Source organism: Musa acuminata, chromosome BXJ3-10 (genome assembly GCF_036884655.1).
Source record: "Musa acuminata AAA Group cultivar baxijiao chromosome BXJ3-10, Cavendish_Baxijiao_AAA, whole genome shotgun sequence".
Classification (NCBI taxonomy): domain Eukaryota; kingdom Viridiplantae; phylum Streptophyta; class Magnoliopsida; order Zingiberales; family Musaceae; genus Musa; species Musa acuminata.
The window spans coordinates 25,576,211-25,602,870 of NC_088358.1; the positions used below are offsets into that span (position 1 = coordinate 25,576,211).

The 26,660-nt window shown below is 40.4% G+C and overlaps 4 protein-coding genes across 6 annotated transcripts; 2 read left to right on the forward strand and 2 right to left on the reverse strand.

Annotated features, from left to right (window-relative positions):
* Positions 1-3,080: 3,080 nt before the first annotated feature.
* Positions 3,081-6,733, reverse strand: LOC104000893 (chloroplastic import inner membrane translocase subunit HP30-2-like). Its single transcript, XM_009423045.3, has 6 exons — positions 6,306-6,733; positions 5,724-5,839; positions 4,971-5,097; positions 3,687-3,835; positions 3,536-3,598; positions 3,081-3,453 (listed from the first exon to the last, which is right to left on the reverse strand). Exons 1-6 carry the CDS (start codon positions 6,690-6,692, stop codon positions 3,426-3,428), a joined length of 870 nt encoding a protein of 289 aa, XP_009421320.3. The 5' UTR covers positions 6,693-6,733; the 3' UTR covers positions 3,081-3,425.
* A 3,007-nt stretch (positions 6,734-9,740) lies between these two features.
* On the forward strand, positions 9,741-12,096 carry LOC135651560 (glycerol-3-phosphate 2-O-acyltransferase 6-like). The gene is made up of 2 exons (XM_065171727.1): positions 9,741-10,483; positions 10,937-12,096. The coding sequence occupies exons 1-2, from the start codon at positions 9,869-9,871 to the stop codon at positions 11,834-11,836; spliced, it is 1,515 nt and encodes a 504-aa protein (XP_065027799.1). The 5' UTR covers positions 9,741-9,868; the 3' UTR covers positions 11,837-12,096.
* A 2,406-nt stretch (positions 12,097-14,502) lies between these two features.
* LOC104000890 (leucine-rich repeat extensin-like protein 3) lies at positions 14,503-15,925 on the reverse strand. The gene has a single exon (XM_009423043.3). It carries the CDS (start codon positions 15,821-15,823, stop codon positions 14,741-14,743), a length of 1,083 nt encoding a protein of 360 aa, XP_009421318.2. The 5' UTR covers positions 15,824-15,925; the 3' UTR covers positions 14,503-14,740.
* Positions 15,926-19,572: 3,647 nt separating this feature from the next.
* On the forward strand, positions 19,573-25,020 carry LOC135651809 (protein NRT1/ PTR FAMILY 8.1-like). Of its 3 annotated transcripts, none has more exons than XM_065172250.1 (6): positions 19,573-19,750; positions 19,853-20,107; positions 22,644-22,785; positions 22,879-23,096; positions 23,167-23,717; positions 23,975-25,020. In XM_065172250.1, the coding sequence occupies exons 3-6, from the start codon at positions 22,677-22,679 to the stop codon at positions 24,837-24,839; spliced, it is 1,743 nt and encodes a 580-aa protein (XP_065028322.1). In that variant the 5' UTR covers positions 19,573-19,750; positions 19,853-20,107; positions 22,644-22,676; the 3' UTR covers positions 24,840-25,020. The 3 variants fall into 3 exon arrangements, with proteins under 3 accessions (XP_065028322.1, XP_065028323.1, XP_065028324.1); XM_065172251.1 differs by having other exon boundaries at positions 19,573-19,746; XM_065172252.1 differs by lacking the exons at positions 19,573-19,750; positions 19,853-20,107 and adding an exon at positions 22,112-22,188.
* Positions 25,021-26,660: the final 1,640 nt, after the last annotated feature.

Here is a 26,660-nt window from a genome sequence, read left to right on the forward strand (position 1 = left end):
ACGTATACTAAGCTTGGCCAATGTTTTAAGTTTTTGGGTGATATTAGTTAGTATCTGATCAAATAAAAACCCTGATAACTTTGACTCGGACTTATAAATATTCAATTTCTCTAGGTATTATATTGAAGTCATTTGTGGTGTGTCATGCATGCAATAATAGGGATATAAGAGAATGCTGATCGGAATGAAAGTGTATAAAATACATCTAAAAGAATTTGGGTCAAATTCTTTTAGACTCTTTTATAAATATATAGGTAAAAGTTAATAAATCTAAAAGAATTTGGGTCATATTCAACAGTGAAATAATAGATCAAAGTATGACAATATAGAGAGAAATTGCTTCCAGAGGCAAATTAAATCTGAGTGTACAGTTCATATAGTCATTTGAGCAAAGAACAGTAAGCTACTTACGCTTTACTGAAGGCATATACCTTCCCTTTCCTGCCCTCGAAAGTCTGTACATAATCATATAAAATTTGGTGAATATTTGCATATTATGTGAATATATATATATAATATCATAGATATTGGGGATAATTATATATTATCTTCTGTAATTAATTATTTTACTTAAGTATATTTTTAATTCTATAAAATTATCTTTTTAACCCTATATAGGGATCTTAATGTTTCAAATACTTTTGTAAGTATAGATATTCAAATGTAATTTTTGAAAGTGTAGGATTGAAATCCTAAAGGAAGCTAATTAGAATGGGTAATATATAATTAGAACTGTAATATAACTTATTCAATGTTATTTTCAATTATAAATCAGAAAAAAAACAACTTAGAGTTTGCCATGACATTTTTTTCATAAAAGAACAATTTAAAATTTTGAAATATACGGAACAAGTTACACAACATTTTGAGAGGAATCAAGCTTTTTGTTTAGGAATTTAAATAGGAAACGATGTCCTTAGTAAATTATGATCTATTGTTATAAATATCTCATGTATCTCTAGATCTTGATAGTAATAAGATACGAAGAATTATTTAAATATTTCTATATAATTTTCTACTCGGTCTAGAGAGATAAGAGAAAATATATGAATATTTTTTTGAGTTTACGTGAGAGAATGTATAAAGAGATTTATGATTAAGTTAAGGTCGACTCAAGGATTTTGAAAATCATATTAATCTTATTATTTTTTGTTTGTCGTTTCTTTTTTTGTTTTTTTTTGTTTGAAAGATCTTTTCAAACTATGAACAAATCTCACAATTGTTTTGGTCTCAATAAACAAATATTACCTTGGTATTCACAATCACAATTAGGTTTTACCTACATGAATGACTTAAGCTTGTGAAAGGGACACAAGTTTTGGTGAAGCAACTCAGGTAGAATCTTCTTCTAGATTATAGCCTAAAGAATCTCTAGAACATAAAAACACAACATCACCATTACTAGAGCTATGGAGCGAAGATTCGTGAAGCAACTTAGGTAGATGTTTCTTCTGAACTATAGCGAGAATAATAACATGATCTTTGGTGGTGCTATGTACGGAGAGAATCAAGGAAAGATTGATCAAAGATAGAATCGAACCTTAGAGACGATGGCATCTAAGTCTGCCAAGTGGACCCGACATTGCTTGCAGCAATAGATCTTCCCCTCCAATGTTACGAGAAATAGCCTTCCCATCTTCGCAACCGTTCGTCCGTTGTTGTCGTATCGATGAATCGAGTAAATAAGAAGAGCAACAGTTGGTGAAGAATTATTCAGTAATATAATTTGTGTTATGTGACCATGCACTTATATATAAATATCAAAATCGATGATAAAAAGTAAGATCTATTGAAAAGGTTAATGGATGGTACATGGTAATGGAAATGATATGTATGGTATGATCATCGTCAAGATTATGTGTAAAGAAACACCGATTAATATGTAAATAATCCTCCGTAATATTAGGAAAGAAATATTTTTGACATTGGTGATCTCTTTGAATATGATCCGATATTCACGATTTATGTGACCTTCATGGATATGATTTGATATTCATAATATATGTAATATATATAAATTTGATTTAATCTAATCCTTGCAAGATGATATTTCTATGAGAGATAGGAACCTTAGGCCTTAGTAAGAAGAATCGAGATTTTGATAGAGATTCTATGAGAATGTCAGTGAGCTTGATCTTGAAATATGAGATATACTCATAGAGCTCAACTAGATACTTTGTGTCGGATGAAATGATGGTTAAAAACTACATGCTTCCTACGAGAATAAAAAAATCATATTTATGCATAAATCGGTGTCACCAACGTTATCACAATAAATCATCGATGAAGGAATTAACAGAATATGTATTTCAAATTAAAATTATATGATACAATTATCAAAAAATAGGATTACCACTGCAGTATATAATGTTGGTTGTGATTGAAGTGAAATAATCTTTGTTAGCAACCTAATCCACATTAGAGAAAAAGGTATGTAAATTGAGAGGTTGATCACAGTGAATGAAATATTAGATCGCGTAAAAGATGGATATTATAAGACTCCAATAATACTTGGATATTGAATTACGATCTACTAAAAAGAATCCATCATTTAAAGCAAGAGATATTGATGTGGTAATGAGATTTTAGACTTCTTTTGCATCATGCATATTTCTTCTTCTTTAAAGTTAAAAGTCTCTGATGGTGATTTATGAGACACACATGTTTGAAAGGCATATGATCAAAACATTAACAACAATTTGATAACCCGATCTCCTCTTCGACCTTTTGCTCCCTTTGACTACATACTAATCTCACCTTCCTCCTCTTATCTTCCCATCACTAAGTAAGGAGACAATTAGTGAAGAGAGCTATTCATTCGATAATGAATCACCAGGAAGAGTGTTTTTGCACTCATATTTTATGTTAGGTTTGGTAAGTATTTTAAGATTCCTAAAATCAGTGTCCTACAAGAACAATGAATCTATATAAGAGAATGAGTCCTTGTGAATGAGAAAGCCTTGAATGAGCCACAGATTTTATTTGAATTTTAAATTGGAAGATTTTCTGAGGCGAAGGTGTTTATAAGGATCATCTAGGCATAAACACAAACAGCTGACGAGCAGAAAATATTGCAACACTTGAAACAATAACAACCCTAACTAAGATGCAATTACTTGTCCATCATGATTGATTGTAGTAAATGAGGCAGAAATAATGCGTGCCATGAGTATGATCTGCGCAAGGCACGGCTGCAGTTCATTTGACATGACGCAGAAAAGGATGTCATCCTAATGCAGAGTTGTGCGAGTATTTAGGAACAAAATTGGGATAGTTAAGGTTCAGCCTAATCATAATCACCTCTGAGTTGCAGTCTCATTAAATTTTCTGAATCACACCATGTTCATCTGAACCAGTTGAGCCGGCCAACCAAGCTTTCTCTAAGTTTTGAAACCGAACTTTAGAGAGTCATGTCGCCTGCAATGTCACCACCGTTTTACCACCTCGGGGTTCCTGCCAAATACATTGGGCATCATGAAGAACAGCAATGAACTCCAGCAAGCTTATGAGCTGTATAATTAATCCTATGTTTCACCTCTGAATGTGGTCGAGAATGAGAAGCCTAGGCCCAGGGGGAATATTGACATCTCTGAGAGCACTGGAACATAAACCGAAAAAAAGTTCTCATGCAATACAGGGACTTATTCAGAGAAACTTTAGAATGCGGAGAGGTGGATCATGCTTACCTATCCGTAAGAAGAGGAAGAGTAGCATCACTGAGCAACCCTTTCTTAAAATTCTTCTCATAATTCTGAAGGCCAAGGTTCGTCAGCATTCTTTTTGTGCGGGAGTATAACACATCATCAGCCGGTGGCTGTGAGAATTTCTCACCTATCTGCAATATTAACAGAAAGGAAAAAACATTAAGGGGGAAATGTTATGCAAACAAGTTAAAAGTACCCAAGTTGTCATCAGTTTATATGTTACAGCAAGTATCAACATTTACAGTAGCCAATACTGATATTAGAACTAAAAGGATAAGCTAGCATACATCATCTGATGTGGTCATCTACAAGAGAATTATATTTGAATTGCTTCTAGCTTAAACGCCAGATGAGTGCCACTGATATGCAGAAGAAGTTTTGCTTCTGGGGCAAATCTATCCAAACAGGTGGATCTATTTATTTTATTCTTGGATAAATACTTATTTTATTCAAAATAATTTTTTTAAATATCTACATGAATACGCTCTTTATACAAAATTTAATTCTGATCAAGATATCCTATTTATATATAGATGATTTAATTTTTACAAATAATAATGTCTCAATGATTAAATATTTTAAACACTCTATGAAGAAGAAGTTTGAGATGATCGACTTGGGCCTAATGACTTATTTCCTCGATCTCGAAGTTATACAAGACAATAAAAAAAAATTTCATCTCATAGGAAAATTATACAAAGAATATTCTAAAAAAGTTTTTCATGAAAAATTATCACCCTATAGATATACCTATAGAATATAATACCAAGTTGACCAAGAAAGATTAAAGTAAATCAATTAATCCAATTTATTATAAAAGTCCAATTGGATGCTTCTTCTAAAGTATGTAGCTTCAAGGCTATAGATAAATATCAACTGACCTGTCGATCCATGTGCACACAGCTTAAGAAATAAATTTCTTTTACAATGTTGACATGATCTTGCTTTAAAAAACAAGTGAAGGTATGTTATGCTAACTACTTCACTGATTGATCGATCCCCTACTTTTGGGAGATTTATTTGTAATGTATTGGGACTCTATTTTTTATACTAACTATGGCTTAAAATACCAATGCAACACATGGGTCAACAAATTTGAACCAAAGGGCCTTTGTGCTTCATATACAGTAGACATTTTATCAACAAATTTGATCTTTTGATTTGTACATGGATGAACTGTAGCTTGCATCATCATGACAGTATGTAACAACAATCTAATATTACATCACCGGTAGCAGATGTTAAATTTCAATTTTGTTTTCGTACCTTGAAAAGGCCCCCTTGAACAAGTGCAAAAAAAAGTCCTGATGTAACTGCATTAAGAGCTTGGTTTGGGCCTCCCATGCCACTAACCAATGAAAACATTGCTCCAGAACTAAAAGCTGCTACCACGCTGCAAGACCAATTATGAATGTACAAATCTGTAAGCAGTACATTTTATACTTTAAGACGTATAATTAGAATAGACATATTCCATCTATAATCAGATGTCATGTAAGCAAATTTACAATACCTGGACGGTGCTAAAAGTCAGAGTGCAGACTAGACCATAAAGCACAAGACCTAAAAGCCAGGATGTTCTTTCTAAGGAAAGCTCCTAAGAGAGCCATCATAAATAATCTAGTTCTATAACTTTAATCAAGCAAGAAAGCGCTAGGACTAGCACAGTCATCACTTTGACCTTCACGAGGTCAGATGACTTTCAGAATCTGATTTCTAAACGACATACGTTGCTTCTTTCAACTGTTCATTTTATTTTAGTGGTGCTTTCAAGATTATGCATCCATGCATAGCTGTAATATCTGTAATCATCACTCATATTTTACTAACAAACCTCTTTGATCCACAAGTAGTTCTTTGTGTGCCCCTAATCGAAGAAACATGAGGCCCGCAAGAAAAAAGCAACAGATAAGACCTTATTTTTCATCCAACCACGTTTGAGTAATTTCAGAGACTTAAAACACTATGAACTTAAAAGTTGATCGACCAAAAAGCATGAAAAGGTGCCAGTGAACTCACCTACTTTGCATATCCTCCACCCCTCTTATTCTTCTCATCACGCAAGAAATGCCTGCATTAGTTCCTGTCATGACTGCAAAATTACGAGCTTGCACCAAGGGGCCACCTGCAAACGCCTGCAGTTCATGCCACAGTCCTGTTATTGACAACATCTGTAGGTATCTATATGGCATGGGTGTGACTAAGCAACAATGATAATGTGCCAGGATGGAAAGGGTTAAGAATCGGCTCAAGTAAAATCTAAGACAGTGCAGAAATAGAAACCCTAAATACTGCGAAATGAACACGGCTAAAATTGAGCACAATATCAAGTTCCAACCATGACACAACAGATCAATGTGAAGTACCTAAAACCTCGATAAGGAAAAGTATATACGATTACCCATTACAAGAACTCCCAACAAGTATATATCTTGACAAGAGGAAATCACACTAGTGTGAAGCATACTGATTTCGCATATCTTTTAGCTAGAAATCCAGAAGGGTGTCATTACTATCCGAGAGATCAGTAGATGAGACCATAAATTCGCATCACATCCGTAATGTCTACGATGGAAGGGGAAACGTAGAACTAAGAGCAACCTGCGCTTGCTTGAGGGAGGCCATGGCTTCGGGATTGAGGCCGGGGGCGTTCGAAGGTGGTGTGGGGATGGCCGAGGAGGCGTCGGAAGTGAGAGATCCCATAAGGGCGCCGATGAAGGCGCCCTGGGCGGCGCTGGTGGCGGTGACGATGGCCGCCTCCATGGCGGTGGGCTGCTTCGCCAGCCAGGCCCGGAACCCGCTTTCCAGCTCCTTGACTCGCGCCTGCAGCTGCGCAACGGGGTTCGCCGGAGGAGGGCTTGGTGGAGCCAGCACCGCCGCCGTGCCCTGTTTCCCGTCCATGGGCCGTGCGAACGACCGCCTCTCAATCCCTTGCTCCGTTCCCCTCTTGCCTTCTCTATCTCGGAGATGAACCGCGGATAAGACCATTCTATCTGTCGATAGAAAGATGGTACGTATAAATGGCGACGAGTGGCATAACAGATTCATGACCGTTTCCCTTCGTGATGCGATGGGTTGGTTTCATGAAGTACATTAAATGAGCGTTGTATTCGGCTTAATCTACATTGCTTTATGTTCTGCCCCATTAAAGTATGATCCTAATTGGATCGAATTTATCACGTCTACGGACGTGACTGCTAATTAATGTTACGGCTCGCGTCTCGATGGCAATTGTTCCAATCAGAGATTAACTGCATCCTAATTATGATTTTAATGTTGATTAGGGATTTAAGCTAGTCGTGCCTAATTGAATCGCTTTAATTTATTAGAACATTACATTAATTGAGAGGGTTTGGTTGGGTGAGCAAGATTAGGACCAATTAGGAAAATGGTTCGCATTCGAGTTTGGGTTTAATTGGGCCGGCTGAAACATTTGGGTCGAATAAGGAAATGTTAACTAACTACGGTGAGTTAACATTTGGGTTATAATTGGGCCGCACAGTATCTTGGAGCTCGACCGGAACAGAATGCCGCACGGCTCGTTCCTCGGCGGTCGAAAGCCTCGGCGTGGGTGCATTTGCTTGCTCCGATTCGTCCTCCACTGCGCCTCGTCCACCTTTATCCTCCGGCAACGATGGCTTCGCTCGCTTCTCGTCCTTCTTGGACAGCCAATGGAGTCACGAGGGTTCTCGCGGCCGATTACCGAGTTCGTTCGCCTCCGAATTCGATCCTCGCCGTGCCACACGGAAGACGTGGCGCAACTCCCGTCGCTCGGCCACGGCGGTTTCGGTTCAAGGGGCCGGGAGATTCCCTCTCCGCCCGGTGCTTCTCCGGTAAGGCCTCGTTCCTTCAATCGCCCCGTAGCCAGCTTGTTCAATTGATTAGCGTGTTGATAGATAATTTCTTCTAACCCCAGGACAAATGTTGACAGCCATCACTTCCAGTCTTTTGTTGATCTTGGAGATCGTCTGTTGAATTACCTATTTGATTTTGATTCAGCATTGAGTTCCGAGATGAAATCGACGATCGATACGGTTGTTCAATCGCACAAAGTGGCGCTTTTCATGAAAGGAGCCAAAGATTTCCCCCAATGTGGCTTCTCCAGCACCGTGGTGCCGATATTGAAGTCGCTGAATGAACCCTTGGAGACTCCGAACGTACCCGAGAACGAAATGCTGCGTCAGGGGATGAAGGAGTACCCGAGCTGGCTTACTTTTCTGCAACTATTCGTTGAAATGCTGCGTCGATAGTTTTCCCATAAAGGTTGTGTTTTAGTTTCATGCATGGTGACCAGTACAAGTACTCCTAACAGGAACATTAGCTGGGATTTGAAGATGCCTCATCAATACATCAAGTTACTGATACAAGAGAGTTTGGCATGCGCAGCTGTGGATCCAGAGAAGGGAAGGGTTATCTACTTGGAGCATTATAAAGTGGCATTGCATCCCCACAAGCGCGGTAATGGTGGCATTTATCTCTTCTTCTATTTCTGAGTATTAATTAGGGCCATTTGGACCACCTCAATCCTTTAATGTCAAAGCATCCTTACCAAACACAGTGGCCCAGGTGTTTGATTCCAAGGGTGGGTTAATTGTAGGGCTGGGCTGGGTTTTGATCTCACCACTATAATTTAAATGGATAAATCTGAGTTAAAATAATCCATTATTAGTGATGGATTAAGAAACCCTCTGTTGTTTATTAGGGAACCCAAGCCCTAATTTAAGCCCTACAATTGATTTATCCAAATTGAATTAAGAATTGGGGATGTGTCTCAGCCCTAATTCCTAATTGGTCCTTGAGGCTTCTTGGCATCAGTGCATCATTTGAATTTAATTTAGTCTTGAAATTTATGCCAATGCTTTAATACAGCTCTTGTACTTACATTACATAACCTGCTTGCTATACATGTGTTTGTACTTGACATAATTCATGACAATACATTTGCTCTCTCTGACACTGTGACCCCATGTACTTGTGCTACATTCCATAGGGTGTGCAGATACCAATATTGTGAGGGTTTTATATGTTAAAGATCCCTAATTCTAAAATAGCCATTTTAAGTCTTGGATTTCCATTGCTGCATATGATTTTTGGTCATCACCTTTGGACATTTCTTTTCCATTATTTTGTTTTATTTTCCTTCTTCTTCCACCCATCTTGACTTGTATTATATACAGATTGGGTCACCAAGCAAGCAAAAATATGTTACCCACATTAGCAATCTCACCATGCATATGGAAATCCTAAGTAAAAAAGTAGGCCTCTTGAAGATCTACTTTCTCCATGACTCAAAAATTGTTGTCTTTTATGCTATCAGCTTTTGCCATCTGATATATATCTGACAGATCACTAACCCTAAACTTTACTTCTGCCAAAGTGAATGAGGCATTTGGTCACCTGAATGCTGGTAAGTTTGGTTAACTACATTTACAGTTAAACTGTGGATCGGCAAGAGATGTCACAAAACCCACAGAAAAGCCACATTCGGGACTGGGTTGAACCCCCTCTTTCAACGTCGGTCACCGGGAGGTTAGTGGCAATCACTGTCTGCTTTTCTAGGTTGGACATTGAAAGATGGGGCCACTGTGAAGTCCCAACCATCCTTCCTCTGAGCTGTTAGGGTGCCATGCTTCTGCGCAGAAGCCAACTCCTCTCAGGGAGGCCATGCATGTGACAGTAATAACACGCCATTAATGGCTAACGCAAGACTCCGCTACTTCCCAACCAACAAATCCCTTCTCGCATCAGACTGCTTTCCTTTTCCTCTCTGGTCTCGTGGGTTGGTGGCTCCAAGTTAATGCGTGGGGGGCTGCGGGTGGCTTGGCCCGCTGCGGCCGAAGGGCGAAGCGGACGGATGATACGTGTGCCACTGGAGGTCGACCTCCAGTGGTGACAACCAAGAATTCTGATGCTGACATCCATGCTTTCAAACGCTGGTGAGAAAACGGAGAGCAGCCGCACCTGCCTTTCCGTGACAGCCACCTCCACGTCCGTCCTTTTTGTTGTTGGCACCAGCAGTTGGTGACTTGCGTACATGAAACCGGGGACAGTGGAGCAAGTGGCTTCTCGCACAGTGTGCCCTACCGATCCCCCATTTATATCCCCCTCCCGCCTGTCGCCGGGTGATCCATCAGGTAAACTCCTCGATTCCAAGACCACCGGCGATGGGTTCTCTCAGGTTCAAGACCATCGACAAGTGTAGCTCCGATGGAAGGCTGGAGCAGACTGTGGCGGCGGATCTCGACGGCACACTTCTCATATCTGGCAGCGCCTTCCCTTACTACATGCTCATGGCCATCGAAGCCGGCAGCCTCCTGAGGGGACTACTCCTCCTCTTGTCGGTGCCGGTGGTGTACGTCGTCTACGTGTTCTTCTCGGAGTCGCTGGCCATACAAATTCTGGTGTTCATCTCCTTCGCGAGGATAAAGGTGAGGGACATCGAGATGGTGGCGCGCTCCGTGTTGCCGAGGTTCTACGCGGAGGACGTCCACCCCGAGACGTGGAGGGTGTTCAGCTCCTTCGGCAGGAGGTACGTGGTGACGGCAAACCCCACGGTCATGGTGGAGCCCTTCGTGAAGAGCTTCCTCGGCGCCGACAAGGTGCTGGGGACGGAGCTGGAGGTGACCAAGTCGGGGCGAGCCACCGGGTTCATCAAGAAGCCCGGAGTGCTCGTCGGGGCCCTGAAGAAGAAGGCCGTCGAGATGGAGCTCGGGGCGAGCTCGCCTGACGTGGGCATTGGCGACAGGGAGACCGATCACGACTTCATGTCCATTTGCAAGGTTGGATCCCGAACTCACTCCTCGAGCTTCTTAATTGTTGGGGTTTGTGATCATTCTGGGCATAGATTATGAAGCTAGATTTAGGTAATTGGACTGAACTGAGGCTCTTCTTGCAGCATGAACGCATGATTTCTTTACAGATAATTATTCTTTGCATAATTAGTAATGTTATTAACTAATTAATTGTTCAACAGTGTATTACATATTTCTTTTTATCTTTTATAAAAAAAAATATATATCATCATAATTCTTGAGATATATTTATTACTGAACGAGAACCACATGGGAAGAGTCGTGAATGATTCGAGCGAGGCAATAAATTGGCATTCAAAAGTAGGTCAGGAATGATTCAAGAAATAAATTGATCCCTCACATCCGTATTATAATTAGCTGTATTGACTCGATCCAATAGTATCCGACAAGGCTTCTGTGATCTGATGGATTTGGTTGCAGGAAGCATACATGGCGCCGCACACCAAATGCACTCCGGTGCCGAAGATGCAGCTCCTGAACCGGGTGGTCCTCCACGACGGTCGCCTGGTGCAGCGGCCGACGCCCCTGGTGGCGCTGCTCACCTACCTGTGGATACCCTTGGGCTTCGCCCTGTCGCTCCTCCGGGTGTACATCAACCTCCCCCTCCCCGAGCGCATCGTGTTCCACAACTACCGGATCATGGGCATCCGCCTGGTGGTGAAGGGCACGCCGCCGCCGCCGCCCAAGAAGGGCCACCCGGGCGTGCTCTTCGTGTGCAACCACCGCACGGTGCTGGACCCCATCGTCACCGCCGTCGCCCTCCGCCGCAAGATCAGCTGCGTCACCTACAGCATCAGCAGGTTCTCGGAGCTCATCTCCCCCATCAAGGCCGTGGCGCTGTCGCGGGAGAGGGACAAGGACGCGGAGCACATCAAGCGCCTGCTGGAGGAAGGCGACCTGGTGATCTGCCCCGAGGGGACGACGTGCAGGGAGCCGTTCCTGCTGAGGTTTAGCGCCCTGTTCGCGGAGCTCACCGACCGGATCGTGCCGGTGGCCATCAACACGACGCAGAGCATGTTCCACGGCACGAGCGCTAGGGGGTGGAAGCTCTTCGACCCCTACTTCTTCTTCATGAACCCCCGGCCCACCTACGAGATCACCTTCCTGAACCAGCTACCCAAGGAGCTCACCTGCGCCGGCGGCAAGTCCCCCATCGAGGTCGCCAACTACATACAGCGCGTGCTCGCCAGCACGCTGGGCTTCGAGTGCACCAACTTCACAAGGAAGGACAAGTACGGCCTGCTCGCCGGCACCGATGGCCGAGTCCGCCCCAGGAAGGAGGAGGAGGAGGCGGAGGACAAAGAGAAGGAGAAGGCGTAGCAGCAGCTCACGCCATTCCCAACACAAACAACAGATTGTTCTGCTGGGCGTTCTCTAAGACGTGATTGCATTGGGTTGACTTGGTACAGAACTCATCAACCGCCTCTGCGCATGACACCTAGGATTTATATTTATCAGCAATCAATCTCAATCTCCTGTCTCTTAAGTTAGTCTTCCTTGCAGTGGAGGGAGGTTGGGTCTTGTCCATTATTGTTGAGGTAAGGAAGTCTTTATGTTTCTATATGACGTTTCTGGAATCAGTAGTAAGCTTTTCTTTTTCCAAGAGCAAAAGAAATATCAAGTCAGAGCCAATCCAAAATCTATTCTCTGCCTATTCTTGTACATGTAAATGCAGGAAGGACAACCTAAAAGATCTAACAAATAAACATAAGAGTTAGATTTGAAAGAATCTAAGCATGGAAGTTCAAAGAAATCGAGAAGAAGTGGTGTGATAAAAGGAAGCACATAATTCTCATAAGTAACATCTTCTAAAAAAAACACATCCATCAAGTAACAAAATCATAGCAATGACCATGGAAATCATATACAGAGCTTGGAACAAAACTCCATAGAGCTTGGAAACCATATACAGAGCTTGCAGTGTTCCAAGGAGATAAAAGAACAAAGCAAGTCATTCAAAAATGAAGAATAGAAAGAGAGACAATTTATAAGCATCCAGAAGCCTTGATAGTCTCGATCAAAAGCAAGGAGCAAGAGAGTTAACTGTCCATCTTCTCGTTAACACTTGGTAGACAACAAAGGATCTGTTCCCTTGAAAGGAATACTTTCGAAAAACTTGAGAGCAGATATTCATCCACAAAATCAGAATAAAAAGCCTACATGTACCTAAAAGAATGATGATCAAAGCCCAAAAAATCTTTCACACAATTTGCAACCCGACATATATGACTATACCCAAGTAAAATGGAAGATTAGAGGCAGTGAGGGAAAGGTTTGGCGATACTATCCATGGCTTCGGAGCCTATAAGTAAATTGTTACATTAACCAACAAATAGATGCAGAATGATATATACAACTCAAACTATTCTAAACATTGCTGCAACCAGAACAGAGCTGTCTAGTCTTCTCCTTTAACATGTTATCATGCAGATTGTCATTTCTTCTTCCAAAACTACCACACTATTTCTTTTGGACCGTAAGCATTTCTCGCCATATGCCATCTGCGCGTCTCATTTCTTCTTTGAAATGTTTATTTGACAATAGGCATATTAAGTGCCAACAGAAATAGGATTAATGGTGTGAAGGGACCTTGAGGAAGACCTGAGAAAACTTTATCAGAAACAACAAATCTCCTTGACATCAAACTACATTTTTAGGTATACATATCTTATATTGTAATCTTTGTCCAATCATACACTAAAAACATCATTATATGGCTCAAAAATTTGATAAAAACAGTTGTCAAACTTAAAATAACTCTTTCAATCCCTTAATTGAGTAAAAGGGTTTTAATTTCATATGGCACCTTTGGTTCCAATATGTAGACTAACAATCTTCTTAAAGGTGATCATGGTGTTCTGGTAGCCAAAGTGTCTCACATAGCAAACTGGAGGTGTACAGAGAAATGTGCACTTAATTTATCTAAAATATACATATGCACAACAAATTGGGCCAGTATGATCATGCAAACTAAGAACTCTAAGCATGAGTTTATATTTATACAGATCAAAATGATAAAAATTTGGTGGTAGAGTCCATTTATGTGATAACAAATTTAATATATATAAACCCTCTATTTTATAACACAACCATATGGGCGTGCATGGGTTCTACGACCTCAAAAGTACATGGCCACCCACCGGATACACAAAAAGACAACCACATCTGTATATATTGGCTCCATTAGCAACCTCATGAATGACAGGTCACAACACTGCTCAATAAATTTAATAAGCCACATCTGTTTGTCATAAACACCTCCATGCCTTAGATTTGAAACCCTTACGATTACACAATTCTGTGAGAACCTTCTCCTCAGCCCACTCCATCAAACTTTATTTGCAAATCTTCCCCTAAAAAAGGTTATCTACCTTGATTCCTATCAAAAGAAAATCTCCAAAATCACACTATTAAAATAATATAGCTATCTTCACATCGTATTGGTATAAGATGATATGCCAAGAGAAATATTGTTTGTGTGCATTTCTTGTATGATTTAACAACCATAATCTTGAAGAAAACCATGAACAAACTAAATAGCCTTTCTGAAGCTGACTTCATTATACCTCAAAGTAAAAAAAGATAAAATGCACTATAGATCAACTCAAAATCATGAACAAACATTCCCCTGACCGCCGTTCAAGGAAGTCTGACATGCTTCAGAAAGAAGTATATTTACTTTCTATGGATACTTCAGATTATCAGACCTCAAAGTAGCATGATCTGAAGTCAAAATCTACCATAAGGTTGAATTATCTTCACTTGTACAATTTTTATTGACTGCCAACAAATAGTTGACATTTGCTGACTTACACCAGAACATATATAATCAAAACTTGACAAAAATAATAAAGACACAAGAAAATAAAAGTCAATTCAATGTCAAGGTATATATGACAGAAGAACAGTGGAAAAGCTAATATTATGAAAGAAAATGACAAACAAAAAAAATAACCTCTTCATGACAAGAGATCCAACAACATCAATACAATAACAATGACTGATATATATATTAGACAAGCACAGTATCATAATCTCCATTCTACTAAAAGCATGAGAACTTCACAATAACACACCTTAGTCCGTTGATCACTGAGATGGACTGCAAAGACAACAAATACACGATAGTCAGAGATATGAAACCAACAGCCCTGAAAGCGGCATCATTTATTCATCTTTGCCTCTTTCAACTCCAAGTCCTGTCTGTTAAACAGAAAGTAGCAATTAATAGTCTGCACGATAGTCACTGTAATCATCTCTTGCACAGACATCGCTCTCCACCCTTTCAGCGATCTTCTCCTCCTCATATTTCAGTCCTTCCTCAAGCGCCAACCCTCCTAACGCTCCAGCCACCGCCCCAACCGCCAAGCCTGTAGCCGCTCCCATTCTGCCCCCTTTTGGCTTATGATCATAAGCAGAATAGCCTGATGAGTAGCCCGTGGGCGCTGATGGCCCCCCGTAGCCGGACGTCTGGTCATAGTATGTATGGGTCTGGGCAGGGGCAGGGGCAGGGGCAGGGACCGGAGCCGGAGCCGTAGGTGCTGAGTAGTAGGGAGCAGGGGAATAGTATCCAGAAGTGTAGGGATCAGAGTAGCTCCCGTAGTGGTACTGCGAGGAATGGGGCTGGGGCTGGGGCCGAGGCGGCACAGGGTGGCCGTAAGGAGGAATAGGAGGGGACTGGGGAGTAAAGGTGCGGTAATCTCTAGCCGAGTGAGGAGGAGGGGGGGAAGGAGAAGGGAAGGGGGGAGCGTTGGAGGAGTAATAATAGCTGGAAGACGGAGGGGGAGGGGGGAAGTGGTGATGGGGATGGGGATGGAGGTCGGGCGGGGGGCAGGGCCGCTCTCGGATGGCGAGCTTGATGCGGATCTTGCCCTGGGGACGGCCGGAAGGGCGGCGGAGCTCGAGGGTTCGGATGGGAGAGGGCGAGCCGTCGACGCCGCCGCCGACTGTGAAGGCGTCGGGGTCGAGGAGGTCCTTGACGGGGGATCGGGCGGTGCCGACAAGGGGCTTGGGGGTCTCGGAGGGCTTGGAATGGAAGACGTCGAGGGTGAGGAAAAGAAGGGTTTCGGGGGAGGGGAGGGGGAGGGGAAGCGCGAGGCGCTCGTTCCAGACGGGGCGAGTGGAGCCGGCGTCGTCGGGCTTGGTGGCGACGCGGCAGTCGGGATCGAGGTAGGCGACAACGTAGGGCTTGAGGTCGCCGTTTCGCCAATTGACGTTCTTGAGGTGCTTCGCGGAGACGACGGTGACCTCGAGGTCCAGGGGCCTCGGCGATGGCGATGGAGGAGGAGGGCGCTGCGGGGAGTCCATGGATTCCGATTGGGTTGACCACCTGCGATGGATTGGGCGTGCGGAGATGATCGATGATACGCACCAACAGGGGAGGCGTTTGGGGGCGGAAATCAGTGGACGCGCACAAAGCCAATCAAGGTGGTTCCGTGACGTTGACCCGTGCTTTCTTTTTCATTATTATTTTTTCTTTTATTCAGCATGTTTTTTCTGAAAATTTTCTTTTATATATATATATATATATATATTATATTTTAAGTAATTATCATTATATTAAAATCACCTACTCCTACCGTAATTTCGACTAAATTAGTTTTGACCAGCTAATTTTGTTGGTAATTTGTTTTGACTACTTATAATTAGAAAATTTCGGAGAAACAAGCGAACTAATTATATATTGATCTTAGTATTTCGATCTCTAGATTTAAAAATTTTATATTAAAATTTTTATAATTATAAAAGTAAAATATTTAATCCTATTAACTCTAACATTATCGATTTTACCAACGGAAGATACAATACGTGATAACTTGTGTAGGAATGATACGAAAATGATAAGTAAAATGATAATTTTAACATCCCGGGTGAGGCATCTACATTGATACCATTCTACAACTATGTTGACAAGAGGTGGGGTAAAAGCCATACATCTTACTGACGTAAATGCAGAACAACTGGATGCCAACACAAGTGTCTCACATTTCATCGACGTAAATGTAAAGTAACATCGGAAGAGAAAAAGGAGGGAGAGTGATGACGAAAAGTAAGACAAAAGGAGATGAGAAAGTAGACGAGGATGATGGCCACACTCAGCGATGTTTGACATTATATGATCACTGATCTTAGTATATATTGATCTTAGTATTTCGATCTCTAGATTTAAAAATTTTATATTAAATTTTTTATAATTATAAAAGTAAAATATTTAATCCTATTAACTCTAACATTATCGATTTTACCAACGGAAGATACAATACATGATAACTTATGTAGGAATGATACGAAAATGATAAGTAAAATGATAATTTTAACATCCCGAGTGAGGCATCTACATCGATGCCGTTCTGCAACTACGTTGACAAGAGGTGAGGTAAAAGCCATACATCTTACTGACGTAAATGCATAACAACGAGATGCCAACACAAGTGTCTCACATTTCATCGACATAAATGTAAAGTAACGTCGGAAGAGAAAAAGGAGGGAGAGTGATGACGAAAGATAAGATAAAAGGAGATAAGAAAATAGACGAGGATGATGACCACACTGAGCGATGTTTGACATTATATGATCACTGAGACAATATGCTTCTATCGGATGTTTGTTCATATTCTCCTTACTAAGTTACAATTATGAAATTTAAATTTGATTAAAAAATGCAAAGAGTTTGATAATAGAACCATTCACACCTCTTTTTTTTACCATAAAATAATATAATCTTATACTAATACAAAATATAGATAATAAAACCATAAAATTATACTAATATCATAGTATGTAAAAACATGGTATTCACAACAAAATAAATAATATTACATAATATAATTAACAAATAATATAATATAGATATATACATAGTTTATATGTATATATAAAAATAAATAATATGGAGCATTAAAAATATATCACAACAAAAGTAATCAAAAAATAGGGCAAACCAATGGTAACAATATTCAGCATCACAATGACTCATTCAATCCCTATTCTTTGGTTTGAGAGTTTTATCCAGTGTTTATGATAGCTATCAGACTATTTCACTACTTGAGAGCTCTCTTGAGAGGGGAAGGATTCTCTTCCACATTTCCCATTATAGCTAAAGCTCCCGCTTTACTCGAAAGCCTATGAAGGGGTGCAAAATTAAATCTCTCCAAGATTCACTTGAATTAATCTATTTTGTTTGGGGAATTATTAGCATTTCTTGGTTTCTCAAGAATATTTTGGATGACATCTTCCTCCTTTAATTATGTCATTATGTTGTCGATGTGGTCCATGTTTCTTGGATCACAAATGGTATGGTTCATCAATTTGTCGATTTTGATCGAACTATAAATTCTCTTTTTTTTTATCTTCTAATAATACAATATAGTTTAGTTTATAAACTTTCATAAAAAACACAATACTTCGATAGTAAATAATATAAAATCAACATAAAATATTACAAATAAAAAAGGAGTGTGATTAATAATGTATTATGTGTATAACACTTATATATTATAATATACGGTAAAAAATTAATGGCGAGAAGATCATCCCACAAATAAGTAAAAGTATCTTTTTAAGTTAATAAATTAACATAATTATTTATTTGATATCAAATTTAATTTTGATTTTAATATGGTAAAACATTCCATGTTAATAAAGTAATAACATATGAATATTAATTAGTGAGATGTCGCGAAGGTTGGCCAACTCATCTACCATTTTAACGTGAGGGTCTAATATAATAAATCTTTCATGTTAAACTAAGGATGGATTTTTAGAAAAAAAATTTTAAGTTTGAAAATTTTTTATAAAGCACATCAACTTTAAAATTTCTCAAAGAATATTCTTAATCATATGAAAAGTTTATTTTATCCTTATCTTCTTATATTGTCTTTGTCACTATTCGCATATTCTCATCGGACTAAGGTACTTTACAAACGCAAACATGGGCGTAGTCCTAACCACCCTCGTGATATCTAAAGGTATCGTGCACATGGAGGGGAGTGGTCGATGAGGTCAGCTCGTGCATAGAGGCACAAGCATAGCCAACGAGACCAATCCGCATACAAAGGCATTGGTGTGGCTAGTGCGACCAACCCACGCATAGAGTGTGACAATCAATGAGGGCCAAAATATATGCGGAGGCGACCAGTAGACGAACTCGTGCGTATGCAAAAACGCAAGCAACCATGAGAGGAGGGTATAATTGACGAGGCAAACCTAAAGACACAAGTGGTCAAGGACAATCGATAAAGCAAAGGGAGGCAAAGGGTGGTGGTCAATAAGGGTAAAATAGTTATTTAAAAAATAATATTATCTAAAAATTTTTCGAAGTTAAAGCATTTAACGTGAAATTTTCAAACTTACGGATTTTTTTTTAATGAATGCATCCTAAACTAAAATATGCAAAAGAAACTCTCTCTCCATATATGACATAAAATTTTAATCAAATAATATATTTTTTCATATCGGATCATCCTACTAAATGGGTATCAACACTCGTCATTCAACAACCCACAACTTAAATAAACATAAATCAGAAATCTTGGCATCGAATTCAAGCGTCAACGGTGATGACTATTTCCAAAAAAGAATCAGGCCGGATCATACTCGACCTTTGACAGTATAATATCTCATAAGTCACGAGTAAAAAACTCTAATCCAATTGTGGAATCCATTAACCAAACATGATAGGATAATTAATCATAATATTTCTCTACTTGGAATCTGATTCCTCAAACACTAGTTGTATCAGAACTCGTTGATCAAGGAATATCATATATAAAGTGCGTTGAGACTGTTCACCAATTCTTGATGTGCGTGTGAGATTTTCAATTTTGATACCGCTTATATTGTATAGTGAAATTAACAAAAGTATTCTTTTTATTTTTCTTTTTAATCTCAGTCGTTGATTTGCTTTAAATAAAATAAACAGATCAAATCGCTGAATTGATATGATTAGAGTGCAAATTCCAATATCCGTTGGATGTCACATCAGCCACCAAAAATGCTTCTTCCATGTATTTGGACGCGCCTCTGTAATGGATGGCTCCGCAAGCGACAACGCGTCCCACTGCCTGCGTGCCGTTCCACATTCTGACACCCATCCGAGGCCAAGTGTTTCTTCCATCCACAGAGACGGAGATTTCTTAGCGAGATTGCTGCAGAAGGCCGAGCGTTTCTTCCATCCAATACTTCTTCCTCCTCCTCGGGGTGACTCTTCGAGCTGGCTAGCTGTCCCATGTGTAGGTAGAAAAAGGAATGATTCTTCTCTCTCTTCTGCTATGCCTTGAATCCATACCTTCCTATAAAAACCGCTCAATTTGATGGAGTGGAGTTGTTTGGTGTCAGCTTGAAATGGAATGTGAGTTGTTGCTTCCAGTAAATGGAGATATTTGGCGGAGATAAAAGGCTGGTGTACAGCTCATACTTTCCGGACCTCCGCCTCCTCCTCTACTCTGCTCTCTACAAAATCAATCGCCCCTGCCCTCATCATCTCCTCTCTACTGTAGATCGCGGAGAATCGATTGAGGGCGTGACAGAAGACTCCTCTCTCTGTCTCACTCCTCTTCTTCTGGTTCAGATCACCAGGCTTGATCTCACCTGGTAAGTCATCGATCGAAGCCTTTTGAGTTCCTCTGTTATCGTTTCTCTTTGATGTCGAAGATTTGGTAGATTTCTGTATGCTGATTTACTTGGAGATTGATCGATAACGCTGATCCTGATTCCCAAATATCGTTAGTGAAATTTGAATTTGAATTTGAATTCATCATCATTATTCATGACAGTGCTCATCTCGCAATCAGCGTCTAAGATAAAGCATCACTGTAGGGGAGAGAAGGAATCGAGATTATTTGACTCACTTCACAGCACTACTTGCATTCGGCAAGTGTTTTCATTTTATTTCGGCTATCGAGACATCCATAAAAAGCACAAATTTTGGTAGCTTGTGCTGTGAAATTTCTTAGTATTTACTCAGTCTTGTTTTGGAACCAGTCACTCTGGTGATTGTCCTCTTGCTTGTCCACTCAGTTAACTGCTGCTTTTGCTCCTTGTTTCTTTTGCCTTGGCATGCTGCCTCAATCCTTGTCATTGCCAGTATTGCAAGTAGTGCATCATTCAATGAATCCATCCGTGGGACCTTCTAAACTTTTTCTCCTTCCTTGTTCCTTACATTAGACTATTACATCAAATCTAAGATTGTTGATAAAAAGAGGTAGTAGGATCACAAATCTTTTCTAATCAGATAATTATTTATTTCTGTATTTATGATAGATAAATGATTCTACAACTCATTTTGTAAATAAAATTTATGATTATTACTGTTTTTCCTTTTTCATAAATGTGTTTCCCTATTTGTCTTGATAATATAATGTGGCAATCATAGTAAACATATAATTAAGATTGTTGCCAGTTGCAACTCTTTCCTCGATTTAGTTGCCACTTCTAATCCTTCATTTCTTATATTTGTCTATTAGTACACATGGTCTACATATATGAAAAGACTAATAAATACATTCTTGCTAAGTTTTATACACTTATGTTGTTCATGGGATTCCGCATGCTTGCGGATGTAGACGGCAATTCTTTTCATTTGTTAATCACACTTTGTCATAATACAGAGATGAACCATATTCTGGCTTGAATAAATAGCAAAAAGAAATAAGAAGTAGGATCTCAATCCCACTGCAGGATCATATTTTTTATAGCAACTATTCAATTAGTAATACAGTGAAATTACTGTATTTATGCACGAGGTGGCTTTGTTTGAATTTATTTATCCCCTAGATTATAGTATACCACTGTACTATAAGTGTGCAGTGAGATTGAACAGGGTAAGCCTATTGTTGTTCCTTCCTGATATGAAAGGATTCGATAAATTTATAGATAAGATTATGTACAACCACTCTCCTATGTTATTGGGATTCTTATGCACTGAGTATTATAGTGTACTACTAAAAGTGAAATAATTAACCATACAGGGTATTACAGTTCACTTAACATGTCATTTTGGTTGTCTATGTCAGAATTTTTTATTACCATGTAACTTGCAAAATCCATTTTCTAAGTTTGGATAGCTGTTTGTGTCTCCATGAACAAATCTATAGCTTTGTTCTTCGGTCGCCTTTCTGATTTCAGAGACAATTTATGGTGTCGTTGGTGAAGTTCAAATATATCAAGTGCAGCTATGGTTTCTTCAGAAAAAGATATTGCATCTATATATCTACCAATTTAGCCAGATTAATCATAACCGGCAAGCATTTATCTATACTGCCTAGTCACTTAGGTTGTAATGACCTATGATTTTTTTCCCTTGTCATAATGCAAATTACCAAAATTAATGTTTTACTTTGATTGAATTATTTATTTATTTTGTTTGTATAGCATAATTAAAATGAGTCTCCTTCATCGTGTGGACCAACTATAATTAAATCAATTAAATCAATTAAATAATTATTAATTGATTTATTTCTTAATGAGTGATGTGATTTTTAGAAAATAATTATTTAGTACTTTATTTTTTTTGTGAACCATAACAAATAAATATATTAATTTTATTTTGTATGTAAAAATAAAATATTATTTATGCTCATCTTCTCCTGTATAAAGGGGGCTTCATCTCCCTCATTTTTTAGTGAGCTTGATAGAAGGATTTAGGAGAATATCTTGAAGATCCCTGAGGAGAGGTAATATTCTCTACTCTTTTATTAATAATTTTGTTAATTTACTTCAATATTGTGTTAGGGATTTTACTCCTACTGCAGTGGCATAATATTCTAACTAATAATACGTACTCGAGATCTTGAAGATCTTATTGGTCTGACAATAACTTAGCTTGCTTTGAATTTATCAGTCAAATGAGATTTGCCATCAGTATTTATATGTTTTGAACACTGTTTACGGCACACAGGAATATGTCAGCATGTGATAAACCATTTAGTTTAAAACTGCATGTGCTTTACATTTGTTCTTGGTGATCACATGATAAAGTAGATTCGTTCTTCTCTAATGTGTTTTGGTATTTGGTTGTGCACCGATAAGTTGATTTTATATTCTTTTCATATGAAACAATGGTCTCAATTATTGTGCCATTTATTCGACTATTGTCTTCGATGACGCTGAAGCGTGGATCAAATGTCAGATTCCGAGTACTCCTAAGGACTGTCAGACAACCATGGAGGCAACCGATGAGAGGTACACTGAAGACGGGACAACAGATGTCCATGGTAGGCCAGCTGTGAGGAAGAACACTGGGAATTGGAGAGCTTGCCCCTATATTCTTGGTATCATCCTCAGGTCACCTAATTGACATACAGTAGAATGAAAATTTATGCTGTGTTGTAATCTAACCATCATATTTTTGCATCTCATCGCAGCAAATGAATGCTGTGAAAGGTTAGCATACTATGGGATGAGCACGAATTTAGTGAACTATATGAAAGATCGTCTCAACCAAGGGAATGCAAAAGCAGCAAATAATGTCACTAACTGGTCAGGCACATGCTATATTACGCCACTTCTCGGGGCTTTCATCGCCGATGCTTACTTGGGAAGATATCGGACAATTGCTAGTTTCATGATAGTTTACATCATTGTAAGACCAGCATTATCCTTTCTAGATTTGATCTTTGGAGATTCCTAAACGACTTTGATCTCGTTTACAGGGTTTGATATTGTTAACAATGACAGCGTCTGTCGAGGGTCTGAAGGCTCCTTGTAACCACGGCGTCTGTGATCCAACAACAGCACAAACAGCAGTGGTCTTTGTGGCTCTTTATCTCATTGCTCTGGGAACCGGAGGAATAAAGCCTTGTGTCTCTTCTTTCGGTGCTGACCAGTTTGATGAATCGGATGAATCAGAGAAAAAGAGGAAGAGCTCCTTCTTCAACTGGTTCTATTTCTCCATCAACATTGGGGCTTTAATTGCTTCTTCTGTGCTGGTGTGGATACAGAATAATGTCGGATGGGGTTGGGGCTTCGGAATACCAGCAGTGGTGATGGCTATCGCAGTTGTGAGCTTCTTCCTGGGAACCCCATTGTATAGACACCAGAAACCCGGAGGGAGTCCTATAACACGAGTTGCGCAGGTTATTGTGGCGTCATTGAGGAAGTCTGGAATGGACGTACCAGACGACAAGTCTCTTCTATATGAGGTGGCAGACAAGGAGTCTGTCATACAAGGTAGCCGAAAGCTTGGACACACTGACGAATTCAAGTAAGTTCATTAGAACTCTTCGTATTAATACTCTGCTTTAGATTTCTTTAACCTTCATGTGCTCATATCTTATTGTGCTTTTCCGTGATCCCTTCTTGCATATATTCTGTAGTATATGTTTTCTGTCTCTTCGTTAGAGGGATAGAAAAACCGAGTGGATTTGTAAGCTCCTGAGATGATATATCCGAAGGGGTTTATCGTATGTTCAATGTTGACAAGCTCGGAATATGATTCGTGCTACTCTGAGTTCCTTTCAGGTTCCTCGACAAGGCTGCAATTGTCACTCAGGAGGACAAGAACCCTGTGAGCCCCTGGAAGCTTTGCACCGTCACCCAAGTAGAGGAGCTCAAGAGCGTCGTGAGGCTTCTTCCAATATGGGCGACCGGCATCGTCTTCTCCACAGTCTATGGCCAGATGGGAACCATGTTTGTACTGCAAGGCAACACCCTCGATCCTTACATGGGTCCTCGCTTCAAGATTCCTGCGGCTTCGCTCTCCATATTCGACACCATCAGTGTGATCGTCTGGGTCCCCATCTACGACCGCATCATCGTCCCGTTGGCTCGGAGGTCCACCGGCCGCGAGCGCGGCTTCACGCAGCTGACCCGCATGGGCATTGGCCTCGTCATCTCCATCTTCTCCATGGTGGCTGCTGGAATTCTGGAGGTCGTGAGGCTCCGCATCGTGGCAAGTCACAACATGTATGACTCCCAAGCCTACCTGCCCATCTCCATCTTCTGGCAGATCCCTCAGTACTTCATTGTGGGAGCAGCTGAGGTCTTCACCTTCATCGGGCAACTGGAGTTCTTCTACGACCAGGCACCGGATGCCATGAGGAGCTTGTGCTCTGCGCTGTCCCTCACCACCGTGGCACTCGGCAATTACCTGAGCACCGTGCTCGTCACGGTAGTCACAGGCATCACAACGAGGAACGGGAAGCTGGGTTGGATTCCGGATAACCTCAACCGAGGGCACCTCGATTACTTCTTCTGGCTCCTGGCAGTTCTTAGCTTGGTTAACTTCGTGGCATACCTTCTCATTGCGAAGTGGTACACCTACAAGAAGACAACAGATGAGGAGTTTGATTATGGCAGTTCTTCGGAGTTGGGTACGCAAGGTTGAAGATGCTAAGCTAGCTTTGAGTCCTTTGTTTGATTCAGATCGTGCTTATAATTTAGCCTTCTTGCAGACGGCTAATAGAATTGCAGCATGTGGAAGTCGTTCTTTTCTCATGATGTAGATGAGATACTCTTAGTGGTCGTTTGCTAAGATAATTGATGTGCATGACTTTGACACTCGTTAACTTTGCCTCGAGTCACTAAATGTTCTTAGTATATACATATCGCTTACAGGAACATGATCACATAGAAAGTGTTTATTTGAACCAAAAAGAAAGGAGGGAGAAAAAGAAAGAGGTGTGTATCTAAATAAAGCCATGATCACAGGAGCAGCTTCGTTCAGTGGCTGCTCTTTTCTTCTTTAGCAGAAGGGAAATAGCACAGTGGTTTTGAAGTGAAAAGAGAGTTGATTGTTTCTTTCAATTCTTTATCCTTCACCAACAGGGAATGCTCCCTTTGCTTTTTTGCTAGCTTTGGCAGCAGGAATATATGTAGCTCATCAGGCATGCCACTTGCCTGTCACAGAGAAAAAAGCATCAAAAGCAGGGTTACTCATTGCTCATTTTCCCAGCCCAAGTGCCTTTGGATGATTTCCATGCAACCCAATCAAGCTTTATCAGCAGCCTCTCAGGCCATGGGGGCCCTTTCCTTTGTGAACTCCAAGGAGGAGCAGCATCACCACTGAGCCATGCAGGTCCTCCAGCAACCAGCAGTGCCCCCAGGCTAAAGATCTCATTGGAATATTGTGAATCCCCAAGAAGGTTTGGCCTAGGAGCTGTCCCTCTCTTGAGGGTGAGCTCTGCCATGCTTTGTTCCCTCAAAGCAACATGCAAAGGATGCACTGGTGCAGGTGAGAAAGCTCACTTGTAGGATCAACAACAGCCTGAGGTATCTGTCTATCACATGGTGTGGTGTTCATGAGCTTATCTTTCCCTTCCTCTCTCTCTCTCTCTCTCTCTCTCTCTGCATGTCGAGTTGTGTCCTACCAGCTTGCGCTGTCTGCCTTTTGCGTTGCTTGACCTGCAAAAGCTTTGCAAAAATGTCAAAATTAGCAGCCTCATTAGCACATGTTCGTGGTAAATCCCGAGGATCTTTTCAATTTGTTCCAATGTGTGATGCCAATTGTAGTATTCTTCACTCGATCATTCAGCATCTTACCAACACACACACACACCCACATACATTCTCAATGGATAATCCATGTGCTACAGTAATCCAGCAACAATACCACAAAAGAGAAGAGCACAAAAATAGCAGAAACAATAAAGAAATGGATCCAAAGGGACACTCCCAACAACACGTCAATCGGCTTCCACATGAGAACAAAACCCAACCCACTGCTAATGCAAACAGGCCTTCTCCTCAAAGAAAAGCTTAAAGAAACAGGAAGAACTGACACTATTATACTGTCCACGAAAACCCCACAAGTGTCTCTCTGAGACAGCACCGTTCTTAATAATATGCATAAAGATACATGCAACGTGATGTACGACGAGCCTACGTTAAGTCTTCATTACCATCCCAAGCATCATCATCGCCATCATACTAGTTTAAGGACATTTGAATCGCCATGAATGTTTATGGAGTATATATATTCCAACCCAGACGTGTACGGATCCACCTTAATCCTGTCGCAGACCAGCCGTGCGTAGTCTTCTTCTACACAAGACTTTGAGACGTATATGATCTTCTCCTACACCTTTATACCTTAGTAGGGCTCTTGTTGTTTAAGCCTAACATACAGGAATAATCCTGATCTTGATTTGTTTCCGAAGCCAAAGTGAAGTCTAATGTGATTGCAAAATGTGAATATCCAACATTGGTT

Excerpts from the sequence above, each read along its gene's own strand:
- LOC104000893 (XM_009423045.3), bottom strand. The coding sequence starts at position 6,692 with ATGGTCTTATCCGCGGTTCATCTCCGAGATAGAGAAGGCAAGAGGGGA. Across the intron at positions 3,836-4,970 it reads TTCAAGGGGGCCTTTTCAAG|ATAGGTGAGAAATTCTCACA; the intron begins GTACGAAAACAA and ends TTAATATTGCAG. Across the intron at positions 3,454-3,535 it reads ATTCTCGACCACATTCAGAG|GAACCCCGAGGTGGTAAAAC; the intron begins GTGAAACATAGG and ends TGTATTTGGCAG.
- LOC135651560 (XM_065171727.1), top strand. The coding sequence starts at position 9,869 with ATGGGTTCTCTCAGGTTCAAGACCATCGACAAGTGTAGCTCCGATGGA. Across the intron at positions 10,484-10,936 it reads ACTTCATGTCCATTTGCAAG|GAAGCATACATGGCGCCGCA; the intron begins GTTGGATCCCGA and ends ATTTGGTTGCAG.
- LOC104000890 (XM_009423043.3), bottom strand. The coding sequence starts at position 15,823 with ATGGACTCCCCGCAGCGCCCTCCTCCTCCATCGCCATCGCCGAGGCCC.
- LOC135651809 (XM_065172250.1), top strand. The coding sequence starts at position 22,677 with ATGGAGGCAACCGATGAGAGGTACACTGAAGACGGGACAACAGATGTC. Across the intron at positions 22,786-22,878 it reads AGCTTGCCCCTATATTCTTG|CAAATGAATGCTGTGAAAGG; the intron begins GTATCATCCTCA and ends ATCTCATCGCAG. Across the intron at positions 23,097-23,166 it reads TCATGATAGTTTACATCATT|GGTTTGATATTGTTAACAAT; the intron begins GTAAGACCAGCA and ends TCTCGTTTACAG.